Source organism: Aspergillus bombycis (genome assembly GCF_001792695.1).
Source record: "Aspergillus bombycis strain NRRL26010 chromosome Unknown contig00230, whole genome shotgun sequence".
Classification (NCBI taxonomy): Eukaryota; Fungi; Ascomycota; class Eurotiomycetes; order Eurotiales; family Aspergillaceae; genus Aspergillus; species Aspergillus bombycis.
Window position 1 is genome coordinate 1 of NW_019170232.1, and position 16,194 is coordinate 16,194.

General features: G+C 48.8%; 4 protein-coding genes across 4 annotated transcripts; 3 read left to right on the forward strand and 1 right to left on the reverse strand.

Moving 5' to 3' along the window:
- Positions 1 to 475: 475 nt before the first annotated feature.
- On the forward strand, positions 476 to 1,621 carry ABOM_012207 (aldo/keto reductase; the record flags this gene model as incomplete). Its single annotated transcript, XM_022539335.1, has 1 exon — positions 476 to 1,621. One exon carries the CDS (start codon positions 476 to 478, stop codon positions 1,619 to 1,621), a length of 1,146 nt encoding a protein of 381 aa, XP_022382974.1.
- Positions 1,622 to 7,107: 5,486 nt separating this feature from the next.
- ABOM_012208 (alpha-arrestin) lies at positions 7,108 to 8,714 on the forward strand (the record flags this gene model as incomplete). Its single annotated transcript, XM_022539336.1, has 2 exons — positions 7,108 to 8,268; positions 8,319 to 8,714. 2 exons carry the CDS (start codon positions 7,108 to 7,110, stop codon positions 8,712 to 8,714), a joined length of 1,557 nt encoding a protein of 518 aa, XP_022382975.1.
- Positions 8,715 to 10,121: 1,407 nt separating this feature from the next.
- On the reverse strand, positions 10,122 to 11,597 carry ABOM_012209 (integral membrane protein TmpA; the record flags this gene model as incomplete). The annotated part of the gene is made up of 1 exon (XM_022539337.1): positions 10,122 to 11,597. One exon carries the CDS (start codon positions 11,595 to 11,597, stop codon positions 10,122 to 10,124), a length of 1,476 nt encoding a protein of 491 aa, XP_022382973.1.
- A 2,066-nt stretch (positions 11,598 to 13,663) lies between these two features.
- afeA (adenylate-forming enzyme AfeA) lies at positions 13,664 to 15,735 on the forward strand (the record flags this gene model as incomplete). Its single annotated transcript, XM_022539338.1, has 3 exons — positions 13,664 to 13,915; positions 14,115 to 15,241; positions 15,345 to 15,735. 3 exons carry the CDS (start codon positions 13,664 to 13,666, stop codon positions 15,733 to 15,735), a joined length of 1,770 nt encoding a protein of 589 aa, XP_022382972.1.
- Positions 15,736 to 16,194: the final 459 nt, after the last annotated feature.

Sequence of the window (16,194 nt, forward strand, 5' to 3'; positions counted from 1 at the left end):
CCTTTCTTTACTTCTCTCTCTTCTCTCTCTTTTTTTTTTTTTTTTTGCTTTCTCTTTGGTACTGAATGGTGGAAGGGCTATGTCGGAACTATGCCAATTTAATAAATTGGACTTCATATCCAATCTCATCATAGCCTTGTTAATCCCGTTATCCCCGGCGGTCCGTAGTGGAGAATCGTCAGCGGCTTGCATACTAGTAGTACCGCGATCTGAAGCCCTAATAAATTCTTTCAGTAGCAGTAACTAAATGGAAACCTACTTTTTGAATATCATCAAACGATCATATAGATTATCTGGAGTTGGATTGATGGTTTTTCCGGCGGAGTTAACGGGCATAGGCCATTAAAACCTCGTACATGATATCACTCCGCATGTGCCTGTGCCTGCCTCAAGACCATATATATTAGCTATACATCAGTAGTTGGTTACTTCAACCTACACAACCGTTTATCCAAGAAGAACCTATCACTTTGTCATGTCTTCCCAGCCACTTCTCGCTCGCTACCGACAGCTCGCCCCCTCAGCTTCCGTCAGAGTATCTCCGCTATGCTTAGGTGCCATGACCTTTGGCACGGCAGGAAAAGAGCGATACGGAGAATGCAGCAAGGACGCCGCCTTTGAGATCCTCGACTATTTCGTCAGTCAGGGCGGGAACTTCATCGATACTGCTAACGCATACCGAGAAGAGCAATCCGAGATCTGGCTGGGTGAATGGATTGCCGCCAGGCAAAACAGGGACCAGATGGTTATTGCAACCAAATACACCACCGCTTGGCAAGGTCATCACAAGGACAAAATCCAAGCCAACTATGGTGGGAATGGAACCAAGTCAATGCGTGTCTCGCTCGAGGCGTCGCTGCACAAACTTCAGACAACCTATATCGACTTGTTCTACGTGCACTGGTGGGACTACACGGTTTCGATCCCGGAGTTGATGCACAGCCTGAATGATCTTGTTGTCTCTGGGAAGGTCTTGTACCTGGGTGTCTCTGATACACCCGCTTGGGTGGTCGCGAAAGCCAACCAGTACGCTCGTGACCATGGCCTGCGACAATTCACCGTGTACCAGGGGATGTGGAATGCAGCTATGCGTGATTTTGAACGAGATATCATACCCATGTGCCGCGATGAAGGAATGGGCTTGTGTCCGTATGGAGTGCTGAATCAAGGTCGCTTTCAAACTGAGGAGGGATTTAAAGAACGCGAGAAGAGGAACGACGGTCGGAATTTCATCCCTTTGTCTGAGCACGATAAGAAGGTTTCCCGTGTGCTTGAAAATGTCGCCAATGCGAAAGGAGTAGAGCTTCTGCAAGTCGCTCTGGCTTACGTTCTTCAGAAAACACCCTATGTGTTTCCCATCGTCGGTGCTAGGAAAGTTGAGCACATCAAGGGAGTGACACCGGCTGTTGGAATTACGTTGACAACTGAGGAGATTGAGAGGATCGAATCGGCATATACGTTTGACCCTGGATTCCCGCATACTTTCCTCAGCGGAACGTTATTTGGGGATAGCACCCCTCAAGGCGCTTATAGCCCAGGAGATGTGTGGTTGACCAAGTCGTCAGGAACATTTGACTGGGTTGGATATCCGGAGGCAATTGCGCCGGTTGAGAGAAATTAACGGTCGAGTGCTCCATTGTCACGCAATATAGTGAGCATCTAGATATTTCCAGTTGTCACTTCCATTGCTTGACTAGTTTTATTAAGTGTGTATGTTTTTTGGTATATTGCAATTTTGAAGTTGCACGGGAAGTGAAGATATTTGTCCAAGTAACGTGATTAGTATATTCTTGATCCCTACTGTTTAATCAAATATATAGAGACGTGCGTGCAAATGCTGTCAAAAACCATGACCAAGAGTATGAAAACGAAACTGTCTGGATCACTAGCTACATAAATCAATAGATCAACTCTCTGGATGGTCAAATTGTTATGACAAGATAAAATACTCCACGCAGTTCTACAACATCAACAACACATGACAATATCAGTCAAAACGGATGTTTACAATTGTGCTTGTCTAGATGTGACTCCGCCGGTGGATCAGAATGCGGCGATTCCGCCGAGTCTGCCATGTGGGAAGGGTAGGGTGGTAGTACTACTAGTAGTAGTATCCATCGGTATAGACATGCATTAAGCTTCGGCGCTTGTAGCCAACCATCATTAGATCAGAAGTATAGGCGACGTAGAGCCGCCGCAACGCCACTTGAAGAGCCTCGGCAACATCAAGTATTTGATTGACTCGGCCGAGCACATTGACCATGACTTGCATGATCAATAGTTGTCCTGATACACGGGAGCTTTGTCAACATCCAGCTCTGTAAGGGGTCAAGCGGAGCTGCATTGTTCATGGTCAATTGCATGTATGTACGCCAAGCCAATATACCTGTATCGTTCGCAGCGGAGAACGTCATCTTAGTGACGCGGCAGTAGTACATATATCGGAGTATGTTGGGAATTGGCATCTACAACACATGAACTAGACTCGTGGCCCGATGAATACCTAAGGTCGGAGAGGTATCCCGTAGGTGAGTCATGTCAAGATGCATCGTAGTACATCTAGAACAGGATAGATGAAGTGTAACAGGAAATGATATCCCGGATCGTGCGACATCGGAAGTGGTATCCGGCTAGTGGTATATATGTCGGGACAGCAATCCGGCAGAGACAACGCCAACGATAATCTGATCGTCGACACCTGAATTAGCAGGTGGCTGACAAGCATGGCACGTTACAACTGCCAAGGTAGGAGACTCCGATAGATTGAGGGCCTTTTTCGCCTTAGGTATCTACACAAACTACGAGGCATTGTTGCCATACCGCCTGTTAGTCATATTAGGTAATAAATCCAAGCAACAGATGGCGCAATTTGAAATCCCCTGAAAAGCCCTGAAAAAGGGCGGTGCGTACTCCGTACACAGGTCCGTAACTGTCACTTCAATACCAGTTCACTTCTCACGCCCGTACACTCCACCAACTAAGCCGCAAGAGTCGGGCTACATAGTATCTAACCAGGCGAGGGAGGTGGTAGTTGAACAACCCATCGGTACGAGCCGAAATGTTCTTCGAGAGGCGTACAGAGTAGATTGTTCAACCAATCAGCGTGGCGCGCCCGACCACTATGCCAACCCGATCTGATCAGGGGAGAGAAAACTCTGAGGCGCTAGTGACACAGGAAATATGGAAACGGAGCGCCCTACGCTAACCGTCGAAGAAGGCCGGGAATAGTCCGTGGAAACGGAGTACGGCGTCGAAAACAAGGTTTCGCTTTCCAGCGGAAAGCGCCGATGGATCAACCATGTGTCGCCCTCGGAAATTTTATGTCCTTTACTTGCAAGGAACCTTTAACGACGAGCGGCGATCTACATGCAATGGCCCCTGGAGATACATCCGCATCTGATATAGCAGGTGTACTCCGCATGGTGTTAGTACACAATAAATACCGCAATTGTGAATACGTGTTCAAGTCCTGCAGATTAATCCCTCAATTTGACGCTGTCTACAGAGTCCAGGCTGGAGGGGATTTTATTTTTCTTCCTCAGTCCCATATGGAGTACGCAGGGTATTGGGTCGGGGATTGGCGTAAGATTCTGAAAATATGAGATTACGCCGGAGTAGATCCCCATATGTAAACCAGGAATCAAACCCAGTTGGAAGTGGATTTATAACTGCCAAGGCTACCCGAAACCAACAATTACGCGCCGCTCGAGTCAGTGCTCGTGTATGGAGGGGCCCAATGGCCTATACCGACAATTAGCTCTTGTTACTATATCTAAGAGCCATAAAAGAGGTATAGAATGATAGGACGAGACCCTTGGCAGAAACCAATAGGGTCGTTGAAACGACCCATTCCCCTCCTATGGTATGAATAGTGAATCTCCAGATATACTTAAATTAACATCAGGTACTCCGTACGGGGAGAACTGGGTCTGTCGGAAAGCTCGAGATAGTTGCCGTATGGGCATCCGGTCTCTCATGGCATGATCGAATCGGCCATCCGCCAGCATACTCGTGCCGAAACTCTCACATCGGGGGACCGACCAACAGACATGGCGAAACAAGACATGATGTCGTCTTAGATCTTCAGATTGATCATCAATCCAAGCGCATAAGGTCCCTTAGTCACGGACGAGGACTTCCAATGGGCGGTGGCGGTGGTGAAACTGTTAGGTAATAAATATGGCGCAGGCGGTGGCCATTCGTCAGAAAACGTGCTTTTCCCCTGTTGACCACCAACGCACAGGGCACACTCCCTGACAGCAAGGTTGCGTCTAGAACTATATCGAGTGTTGTGATGTGTTGCACATCAACTGATCCTCGTAAATATCTTCTTTCTTCTTCAGACCGCTATCTAACTACGAATTGACCACAATCCATCCCCCCATTATCTCGCATCTTATGATTCACCAGCCAAGAACCATTGCGAAAACCACCAGCAAGCGATGATGCAATGCCCCGCAAACGCTCAATTTCCTGCAGTGCGGGGGGAAATGAAAAAGAAATTCGGACCAACGAGGGGCAGCTGAGCGTCCTGGAATTTTCCGAAATTGTGCCTTCTACCGCCGATCCTGTAGGGCACAACATGCTAAGGCTTGCCCAGGTATGGGCAATCACAAGGAGACCTGCGCTCTGACCACTATCAAACAAAAACCCCAATCTCGAGACGAAGTCCAAGGTCCTCCTGGGACCTGAGGATATCCTCCGGAAACTGGTATTCTTTACCCGTGGAAAGAGAAGGGGTATGAACTTTGATGAGTCTTAGAAAGATTTTTTTCTTTTTCTTTTTCTCCCGCTAGTAGTGGGGCCCGACCATGTTGCAACCGCATGAGCCTACCTAATTTAAACAAAATAAAATAAAAATATAAAATCTTGTATAGAAAAAAAAAATCTTTTCTGACCGGTCCCTTTTCCCGAACGGCGTGCTTCCGGTTCGGTGGGTTTTAGTGTCAGCTTCCAGGTGGTACTGTGCCCCTCCATCTTGCAAAAAACGGAAAAGCGGCATCACAGTTCCAGAGGATCTCCAACTAGCGCCATAACCGCTTGCCGTATTGTACTGTATACCCGCGTACCGGTGCCGGTCACCGGTTGTATGAGCAAGACTTACGCCAGACCGCCTAAGGGCGCCGGGCCTCAGATCTTTTTATGACGCCACGTGATGGTTCGATGACGGCAGCTGACCTGCCAAAAAGGGCCAAAACAGCGCCGCCCTGGGAATCAGGCGCAACGGGTAACCGGACCGCCTGCTGACTCAATCGTATGTTTGTTTCGTTGTATGAGTGATGGCCAGTGATTTGTTCATGGACCCCAAATTATCTTGTCTCAGCCTGTCTCTCTTTGTTCAATTGCTGTTGCTGGAAATTGCTGGACAATGGATCCAGAATTCGATCGATTTGGTGGTTGTCGTGGCACTTTGTGTCTTACAATCTTCTAAGTATGGAACAAGCCAATGAGCTTTTGCAATGACGAACTTGTAGTCTGTCTAGAACATGAGTCAGCACGCCGACCCTTGGTTGGAAGACTTGGAGACTACGAGACATGACAGCATTGTCTACAAGTTTGGCCTTTGTTAGTTCGGTACACCTTCAAGAATGGTCAGGAGTTTTTAATCGGCCGAACCCCACCCGTCAAAGCGCGTCGTGTACATCCAGTACAGTCGAGGTATGGGGTAGGGATGCCGATTGCGCATGCTTTCTGGGAATCACATCCAAGTCCGGTAGGGTTTGACGGTCCCGGGGATTGACAACTATAGATCCCCAATCTTCAGGTGAGTCACTGCGCACGGGCTTTGAGGGATGCATCCTGCAGCGTCATGTGTTGAACATCTTTATATCCATTGTACATTAGTGTAGTCTTTGTCATTCCTTTACGGTATGTTGTCAAATGATGTGAGCGCGAAGAGGTAAAAGCTGCAAGTGCTTGCGACATACTACCCTGCCGGAGTGGACTAGACTCCGCGGAACAAACACTCGGTCGGCCTCACATGCTCATAGTCTTTGTTGTTGTTGTCGTTGTCGGGGTCTTGCTCCGGCTCGCTTTTTTAGAGGGAAAATGAGAGCAGTGTAACCGGACTTGTCAGATCATTGATCCCCGATCTTGCGTAACTATTCTTCATGAGATTGCGTGATCTGTTTCTAGAATCTGGGGATTGAAGACAGTCGAGTATATCCAGTGAACTTTCTAAAATCCACCTTATTCTAGAATAAGGTATATGGTTAAGACTGATGTAATTTCAATACGCGAGCTGCCAATAAAGGCCTACCTTGTGGACAACAGCAATACTGCTGAAATTCGACTATTAATACCCCCTTAGGGAAATTTCTACGCAATGAGCAAGCGAAGGCCCTTCCATCCTCTGCTATTTTTGCACCGAGGGTACTCCGTCCGCCGTATTGAAATGTATGGTAACCGTATGGTAAGATCCACAATGACGCTTTTCTGCCGCGCCCCACTTGGACCCCATCGAAGTGACGGAGCTTTAGGGTGGCCAGACCGGCAATAATTGGTACCTTGTAAATGGTGTGGGAACCTCCTAGAATCAACTAAAAAAAAAAAAAAAAAAAGGAAAAAATTCGATTTTGGGTAAGAAAGGGAACAATGGTATATATGGAAGAAGTTTGGGACTAACAAGAAAAGCTTGTCCGAAGTCATTCAAAGCCAGCGGTTCGCCCACTTTCTACTTTCTGATTCCTCTCATCTGGAACTGTACCTGAAGAACATTAACACTTTGTTCTCATCCAACCTTCACTCGGACCAGGAACCGATTTCATATCATAGTACTAGAACCTCATTATCGATTCACCTGACCCGAGTCTAGCATTCCTCCATATCTCCGTCATTCTGGCTTCATAAATTGCCAAAGGATTATGTTCTGGGTTGTCTGCCTCACATCTCAACTTATACAACACCGCACTGTATCCTGAAATCAGACAGGCATACTGAAGTGTTAGTCGAGTACACCTCGCAATTACTGTTTCCGATTGCACCATAGTCACCTATTACTCCCAAGACCATACTGCTCTCTTAAACCGAGAAGCCACCCTTATATCTTCCTCTTGATTTGCATCTATTTGGTCGGCACCGGATCCCTAGAAGTGGACATCAATCAACATGCCCGGCCGCCTCCTTTCCAGCCTTGTTCGCCCCCACGTGCACCACCACACCTCCTTCTCGTCTCATTCCACCTCTTCTTCATCTACTTCTGTTAATGAGATCCCCACCAACACAGTGGCCCACAAGAAGCCTTCCGCAAATGTGCTTGAACGAGCACGCTCTCCAGAGCGCCGTTTGTCTTTCGCGGTCGATCATTTAATCCACCCTCACAGGGATCACAGCAAAGAGAAACGCCGCAGTCATGGGCGTTCGTCCCGTTCAAAGGAGCGTCCAGGCGACCATGGCGTTAGTGCTACTGCCAAGTTGGACGTTGTCGTTGAATCACCACCGCTTGTCTGTTACGGCAGCCCCGCTAACTCGACTGGTGCGCTATTCTCCGGCCGTTTGAAGATCACCGTCTCGGAAATGGTTGACTCCATTACTCTCGATAAGTTTGACATGAGATTGATGACCAGAATGACAACGAAGAAACCAGTCTCGAGAGAATGCCCGAACTGCGCCTCTAGAACTGAGGAGTTAAGCCACTGGAACTTCTTGACAGAGCCGCTTCACTTGAAGCCTGGCGACCACGAATTCCCTTTTAGCTACCTCTTCCCTGGTCATTTGCCCGCTTCCTGCAATGGATCCCTGGGAAAGATTGAGTACTACCTCTCTGCCCATGCGCAAAACGTTACCGGCGAAGAATACAATTTCCAGATGCCTTTGCACATCAAGCGCGCTATCCTACCCGGAAACGACAAATCCTCAATCCGTATCTTCCCTCCAACTAACCTCACGGGCCGCATTGTGCTTCCCTCCGTCGTTCATCCCATCGGCACGTTCCCCGTCCAGATGACTCTGAGCGGAGTCGTGGACAAGGGCGAGGAGACCCAAACCCGCTGGCGCTTGCGCAAGATGATGTGGCGTATTGAAGAACACCAGAAGATCGTTTCCACGGCCTGTGGTAAACACGCGCACAAGATTGGCGGTGAGGGCAAGGGCGTCCTCCACCAGGAAACTCGAATCATCGGACATAACGAAGAGAAGGAGGGCTGGAAGACGGACTTCGATACTGCCGGAGGCGAGATTAGCATGCAGTTCGAGGCAAGCATCAACCCCACCTGCAACCCAGTGTGCGATCTCGAGGCCTCCGGTGGATTGGAAGCCAAGCACAACCTCGTTATCGAGTTGATCGTCGCCGAGGAATTCTGCCCTAACCGCAACACCAGACTCATCACGCCTACGGGCGCAGCGCGTGTGTCCGTATGCAGTTCCACTTGCATGTCACTGAACGCAGCGGTCTCGGCATCAGTTGGGATGAGGAAATGCCTCCGATGTATGAGGATGTTCCTGCTAGTCCCCCCGGCTACACAAAACCCGATGCCAGCAGTGTCATGGAAGATTACCACGGCTCTCCGCTCCCGCTGCCAGAGTACGAAGAATTGGAACGCATGGACTCGCTTCGGCTGGACAGCGACTCTACTCACTCTTCGGCTCGCTCAATTCTCTCAACACGCGGACGATCTCGATTCACCACCGACGATCTCACCGCCGAACCTGTGACACTTCAAACCCGCAATCGAGCCCCGTCTGCCGATTCGCGAGCCTCTCGGGCATCTGAGTAACTTCTACAACACGAATATGAGCAGACTAGCTCTTTCTCTCCTTTCTTTCTTTTACTCACGACGTTACGATTCCTCATGACCGAATGACCTCAACCTGAGCTCAGAGAAACCAATACCAAATTTCTTTCAACATTACCATGAACAACGGACACTTAATCAACATTGTTGTTTTGTTTTTCTTAGAGAACATAATTGGGGAAATACCAGGGCTGAAAAAAAAGTTTTTCTTTTGTATCTTTTTTTGTTTGTTTCTTTACAGGCTGGACGAAGATATCCTTTTCCATGATACCCATCATCTGCTGAGGGTTTTGGCCTTGTTAATCGTTTTTATATTATACCGATGGATACCTGATGGTTTTTTCCCTTTTTTTTTTCAAGATGATACGCATACCCAGTGGTTAACTAATAATTACAACAAACCAACACAATAATTCAAACTCCATTCCAATCTTACTGTCTTCCTTTCCTTACACATAGACTGATACATAGACCAATACATTGAACAAGGTTAAAACAAGCTTAGTGACATGACCAAAAGCAAACATCAACCAGCCCATCCACGCATCCCTTCCCAGTACACCATGGGACCACCATTCCCTAAATATCGGTACGTACTCAATAAGTTACCACCATCCTTGGGACGATGCGTACAACACGCAAAGCAAATCCATATACCAATCAACCAACCATGGCCGTACTCCAGGCATACACGTAATCATAAAAAATGCTACAATATTCCGAGGTGGTACTGTAGCGCGATCCCGCCGCTTTCGTCATGTCATTGTTTGGCATCGGGCCGTTTGCGGCATTGAAGCTTTTTCGGATTACCTTCCTTTGTTTGGTTTCAGATTCTTGTTTCTACTACATAGTACTTCGATGCTCGGAGGAATATGATGGATCGGGATTTTTTTTGTTCGTGGGACGGTGGGCAGGGGGGTTGCTTTAGGCATATGTTGTATGCGTGGATTCATGGTAGCTGGGCTGGGGGGGGCTTGGATTAGTGGTTTGGGTCATGAGTTGGTTTTTTTTCTTACCTGGGTTTTCACTGTGTTTGGTTGAAGTGTTGTATTTGGAAGGTCTAGTGTTGGGTCTTCTGGTAAATTGGATGGGGTGTTCTGTTGAAAAAGTTGGTATGGTGACTTGACTACAAGATGGATAGGGTAGATGGCTCATTGGGGGATTTGTGTGCTTGGAGGTGATAGACTCTGAAGACCTACGAATCATGCTTTTACATTTATGATCAGATATAGAAATACTCAAAGAAAATCATGTTGCCAAAGAGATCTAACATACGTGAGGCAGAAGAATGCTATGTACAGATAATACAGTTCCAGACTGTGTCAAAACTCGAGCTTTTACAACTCCGACGAATAAATAAAACAAGAAAACAACATCTGTAGACAGAAATCATGAATCGAATATAGGGCCGAAAGCAGGAATGCCCCCGGACTCGAGCTCGAATACCACTTTCTTCGTCACGAAAGGATTGCTGATCACGCATACAGCTTCCGCATCGAATTCCTTGTAGAGCTTTCGAATGATTGGCACCATATCAACACGACCAGAATCCCTGGTGTTGATAATGTATGGGTCGGTATCCATTTTGGAGACCAAGTCGAGTACTCCTTGCCCATAGGTCTTCAGAGGAGTGCGTGTCTGCCATACAACACGGAGCTTGGGTCGGTTGTCATCTCCCAAGAATGAAAGGCACGGCCCGATGCCGGATCCGGTCGTGACCACAACCACTCTCTTGAATACCCTCATTGCGTATGCGAACCCATAGACCAGGACACCTCGCTTCCAGAGGTGAGTGGGTTGATCGTTGATACAGGCTGTGGTCCAGTCCCCGGCTTTGGAAACGAGGCTTGAGAACGTCTTGGCCTCGGGGTCCGGGAAGGTTGCAAAGCCATGCCAGTCGCGCAGTGGATGCCTTGCCAGCTGGATGCCCTTGCCAAATGTAGTGGTGGTGTGGTTGAAGTGAAGTCTCACTGCATGGTTTGAGAGGTATTCAGGCTTGACTGGGACCTTCCGCAACAGTAGCCACGGGTGAACGATGGCAGCAACGGTCACCATCAAGAACCAAAAGGCTGGAAGCTCGATAAGAAAGCGGCCGAATGATTGATGGGCAGCTCGGCTAAAATCATTGACGAAGAGCATGAGCAGTACCACGAAGAGTGCCACCACCAACCATCCAGAGAAACGATGTGTCAATTCGAAGTAGTCATGTTTCTTGAACCGAAACCCAGGGTAAGCAACGACGATGATTGCGAGAAGTAAGACTAGAATAATGTAGGCCACGGCGACTGGTCCTACGGAGATCGTGGACTTTCCAGTCGATGGAGACCAGTATTCCTTCGACATCAAGCCCACGAAGCCTGCATACCAAATAAAGGAGGCTACTCCACACCCGCTATGGACTCCGCCATAGTGGTATACTTTTGCTGCAATACGGCGGAGTCTCAAGGGAGCGGATCGGGGGATTGAGCATACAATGAGGAAAATGGCGTTTACCACCAGAGGTTGGCGTGCCAGACCGCATGCGAGTAAATTGGCAGCGGTTGCATTCACCAATGCCAGTAGTTTGCGATCTGCGGTCATAACATAGATAAAGACAGCCACATTGGCACAGAAGACCAATGTAAATAGACGGCGGTAGATGTTGAGGAGGATAAAACGAGATGAAGAGAAGGGCTTCTTCTTGGTGACCTGGGCTTCCAGGTCAAAGCTATCAGGGCTCTGTGTCAGAGCACGATCCGTCTTTTCGGAGATAGACTTCGGCATGGTCGTCTCGACGTCCACCAGGGTGCTTCTGGGGCTCGTCGAAGCCGACGCACATTTGGCCGGAGGGGGTATTGAGATGACGCTCTTTTCGGAGAGCGACATGGTGGTGAAACTGGCGGAGAGAAAGAGGGATGGATGGATCAATGAATCAATGAATCAATGAATCAATGAATCAATGGATGAAACAGGGATCTGAGGTGACAATGGAGGGTGCCTGACAGGTGAAGAAAGGATACGAAGGACTAAGGAAGGTAGGTACCAGCAAAAAAAAAAGCCAGTACCAGAACAATGCATTCACTCGGTATGAATCCGATTGTTGTGAAGCTCCATCATGCAGGACATCTGCAGCCTTTTGAGTTGGGCACATGATGACGCTCCCCCTCATCGACTCGAGTCGTCTTTTTCCATTCTCGGTTTCCTAATGCGTGAACGTACATTAGACAAAGGCGACCATCACTTGATAGTCGCATTCCTTCACTTGCCTACAACTACGATGCCTTCCCCACCTGATTACCATTCATTCAGCTTCACCCTTCACGTACCACTTTCGCTTCATTCTCTCCCAACCTTGTGGGTATGAATGACGCGATGGTTGGGATCATGTCCCACTATGACTCGATGGTTTGCTGCCAATGAGCAACCATAGACGACATCATGACCCTTCACTTTCAGCTACCCCTCCGGGCTTTGAACTATCCAAGGGCCAATGAAGTCATCCCAAGGGCATTTCACACAGCCCGTCTCCATCAACTATGGTTCCGGACCTAGGGATGTACTACTAGACGCACCGTCTAGTACTGGTTCAGCCGACGGGTCTAGATAAGTGGAATCCCCGATGCAGCCCGTCCAAGTGGTTTGACACTACCGGATCAGGGTTCCTTCAATTGATCGGCATAGTCATGAGCAGTGCACTTGCCACATGAATTCAGATACTCCACTGACCTAAGGCAGAAGCACGAGGCACTAGCTTGATACTAGACTCGGACAATCGGGATCCAAGAAAGTGGGAAGGCGGGATCTAGAGGAGGATCGCTTGACAGGTCCAGAGGTAGATCCAAGCACATGCAAAGACGCACGGATTCCTTCCTGTTTTACTGAACAATGCGTTAGACCCTACGGTGAGACCCATTAGTCTCGAACTAGTGTAGTCAGAGATAATGTAACGGTGTCGTACCAGGAATTACCAGGGTATGGGCAGCACGATCCACTTCCCTGTCTGCTGGATGGGCGGGGTTCAACAGGCGTTTACCGCCAATCTACGACAGAAGATCCATTGAGAATGCCATTCATGCATGGATTTCCCGATTTCGGGTCGTGGACGTCAGCCTGGCATGGGTCTTCAGCGAGTGGGGGCATGCAACACGGATCGCGCATTGGTATCAGAGCATGAGGGGCATTCCTCGGTTCCAAAGTAGACGCTGGCTGCATCGACTTAAGCCGATAGCGTACTTCGCTAGACGGGGGTGTTCGCACTGTGGCTCAGCTGCGTGGGAAGTGCCGTGAAGACCTACGCGATGACAGGACGATAGACCAATGGGGGAGGAGAACGGAGGTCTTGTACGATCACGTCGGGCTGAAGCCGCCCAATATGGTGATTAAGTTATGGAGACAGGTGATCATGGAACCTAGTTCGTCTGCATGGCGGACGCTGTTCGCCTGTTCATTGCTTTTTTCTAGTCGGCCATGAAGAGGACCCACCGGCCGAGATCTGAATCATGGCGTTACGAACGTTCATTCGACAGAAGAGGCGCATAGTGCCAGTGGAGCGGAAAGTAGATCAGCGCCTCGATCTCAGCGGAATCTTTAGGTTAGTGAAGTGACGATGTGTCGGGTTTTGCGCCACGCCCTAAATGAAATTCCAAATCATGGTCATTCTCAGCCCCATCCCCGGAAATTGGAATTCCTCGTCCATGCACCAGGAGGATTTGGGGGATTTTTTTTTCCCTCCTTTGTTTCGTGTTTTTTCATTTGGTGAAGTCTCCAGCATGACAAAAACATCTGTTCAAGCGCGATATGACCATCCACATATTTATTACCCAGGATGCCCTCTGTCTTTGGGCTTCCTACTTTCGTCGATCCTCAACTTTCCGACGAGCCCTTTCTTGATTTCCATGATTAAAACACCGATTATTACTCTAAACACCCCCTTCGCTCCCGATTACTAAACCATGGGTCTCTGGGAGTCTTCATTGGCACCGCCCCAGTTGGGGGACAACCGCTCTTACACCGACTTATTGACCTTTGCTTTCGGCGGCCCTCGTCCCTACAATGAACACCGGCCGTTATTCATTGATGCTGAACACCCTTCCTGTTCCCTCAATGCTCTCCAATTCCGATTATTAGTGCGAACCCTTATTGCTGGGTTAAAGGCTCATCATGTGCAAAAAGGTGATTGCGTTCTGGTCCACATGGGAAATAGCGTAAGTCATCCGACATTCGTAAACCGCGCCGTCTCTACACCGAGTCTTTTATCCCCACTACATCCGATTCCCTGGAACCCTTTTGTTTTGTTTTTTTATTTTTTATTTTTTTTTATTTTTATTTTTTATTTTTCGCTTTCCCCTCTATTTTAATTTTATCCACTGCCCCTCACGAATACTGACTCACTTTATCCCGTAGATCCTATACCCCGCCCTTTTTTACAGTATTGTCGGTGCTGGCGGTGTGTTCATGGGCTCGAATGCCCGCAGTCAGCCCCAAGAATTAGACCACATCCTTGAATTGGGTAATCCCAAGTTGATCATTACGACGCGCGATGCCCTACCTACAGTCCTCGACGTCTCGGCCGATCGAGGCATGCTTCCTAGTCAAGTGTGCTTAGTGGACGAGGCTGCTACAAGCCATGTAGCCCAATTGTTGTTGTCGGGTCCTCTGACCTACGCTGCAGCCATTGCCCCATATCTGCCTCGCGGTGGAGACAACTACTACCTGAACTTCGCACATCTCCTCGGCTACGGCGAGACCGGTTGGCTCTTTTTCCAAGATGAGGCCATTGCAAAATCCACGCCGGCAGCGATGTTCTCCACCAGTGGCACGGGAGGGTTACCCAAGGCTGCCATACTATCTCACCACGCTATAGTATCACATCACCTTAGCATTTATTACGATGTACCCTATGAGGCGACCCGCCTGATGTCACTGCCCATGTTCCACCTTTTTGGTGCCCTCTGGACACACATCTTCCCTATTCGATATGGACAGCCACTGTTTATCTTGCCTCGCTTTGATATTGCCCAGTATGTGGCGGCTGTATATCAGTATCAGATCACAGAGGCGTATATGGTACCTGCGATGATTCATGCCTTCAATCGCTGTGCATTCCCAGCTGCAGACTACCTTCAGTCATTGCGATACGTTGGCGTAGCGGGGGCTCCGATTGATGGGGCCTCCATGCAGCAGTTCCAAGAACTGCTCCATGTCGATGCCAATGCATCCCAGCTTTGGGGTATGACCGAAGTGGGTGTCGTGTTCCAAAACCGTTACGGGGAACCTGGCAATAGCGGAAGTATTGGGCGGCTCGTCCCGGGATACGAGATACGACTGGTTGGACAAGACGGCAACCTGGTTGTGGACGATAATAAGCCAGGGGAGCTGTTTGTGCGAGGTAACGGCGTGCTTACTGGCTACAAAGGACGAGATGATGCCAAGGACGCGCAGGGGTGGTTCCGCACCGGTGATGTGGCGTATGTGAACAATGGGTTATATTACATTGTCGGCCGAACGAAGGAGTTAATCAAAGTTCGAGGGTATGTTTTCAATTTTCTTTTTCTTTTTCTTTATCATCTTGTTGTCCCGTTTTTGGGCATCTCCCCCTCCAGGCACTAGTGGCAGAAGCTAATAAATTCACAGTTGGCAAGTGGCTCCAGCCGAATTGGAGGCTGTACTCCTCAAGCATCCTGGCATCCAGGATGCAGCGGTGACGGGCGTTACTTCTAAAGACGGTAGCACCGAAGTGCCACGAGCTTTCGTGGTCCGCGCGAGACAGCCGGCCGGGATGCAGTTGACGGAGGAGGAGGTGTACATGTACTGTCGACGACAATTGGCCAGCTACAAGGCGCTCGACGGGGGTGTGATCTTCGTGGAGGAGATTCCACGCACGGCGAGCGGGAAGATTCAACGGTTCAAATTGACGCAGATGAACACGTACCGCGACATAGTATCGTCGCTCTTGGCGCGGTTCAAAGGAACAAGTGGCCTCCAGACAGTTGGTCTCTTGCATCAAGGACGTATTACTGTTTAGCCAAAAGCGGCAGGCCGGATGATGGCGTTTTGTTTCCCTTTTTTATTTTATATATATTTTTTTTCTAGCTTTTTATGTTTCCCTCCATTTAGTCTTGTGGCGTTCGGCGGGCTTGCGGGGTTTGAGAGAGCGTTCATGGGTGATTCTGATGCAGGTTATGACCATGTCCATTATTTCGTTTCTAAATCCATTTCCCATTCACATCACAGTTACACAGACACCGCTTGCGGCTTTAGTTCTCCGTCATGTCCATTAGCGTCAAGTAGTTCCGTACGATCAATTCCCTTCAGGGCAAGGAACCGCATGCCCAAACGAGCGAGACGCATTTCCTTTTGTTTTTGTTGAGTTGGATACTTTTTGGGGTTCCTCAGATGCATATGATTTCCCAATTTCTTTTTATTTTCCTCCCGAACCCTCTCGAGGCCAACCAGGTTACACCATGTCGGCAGCATCGCAAAG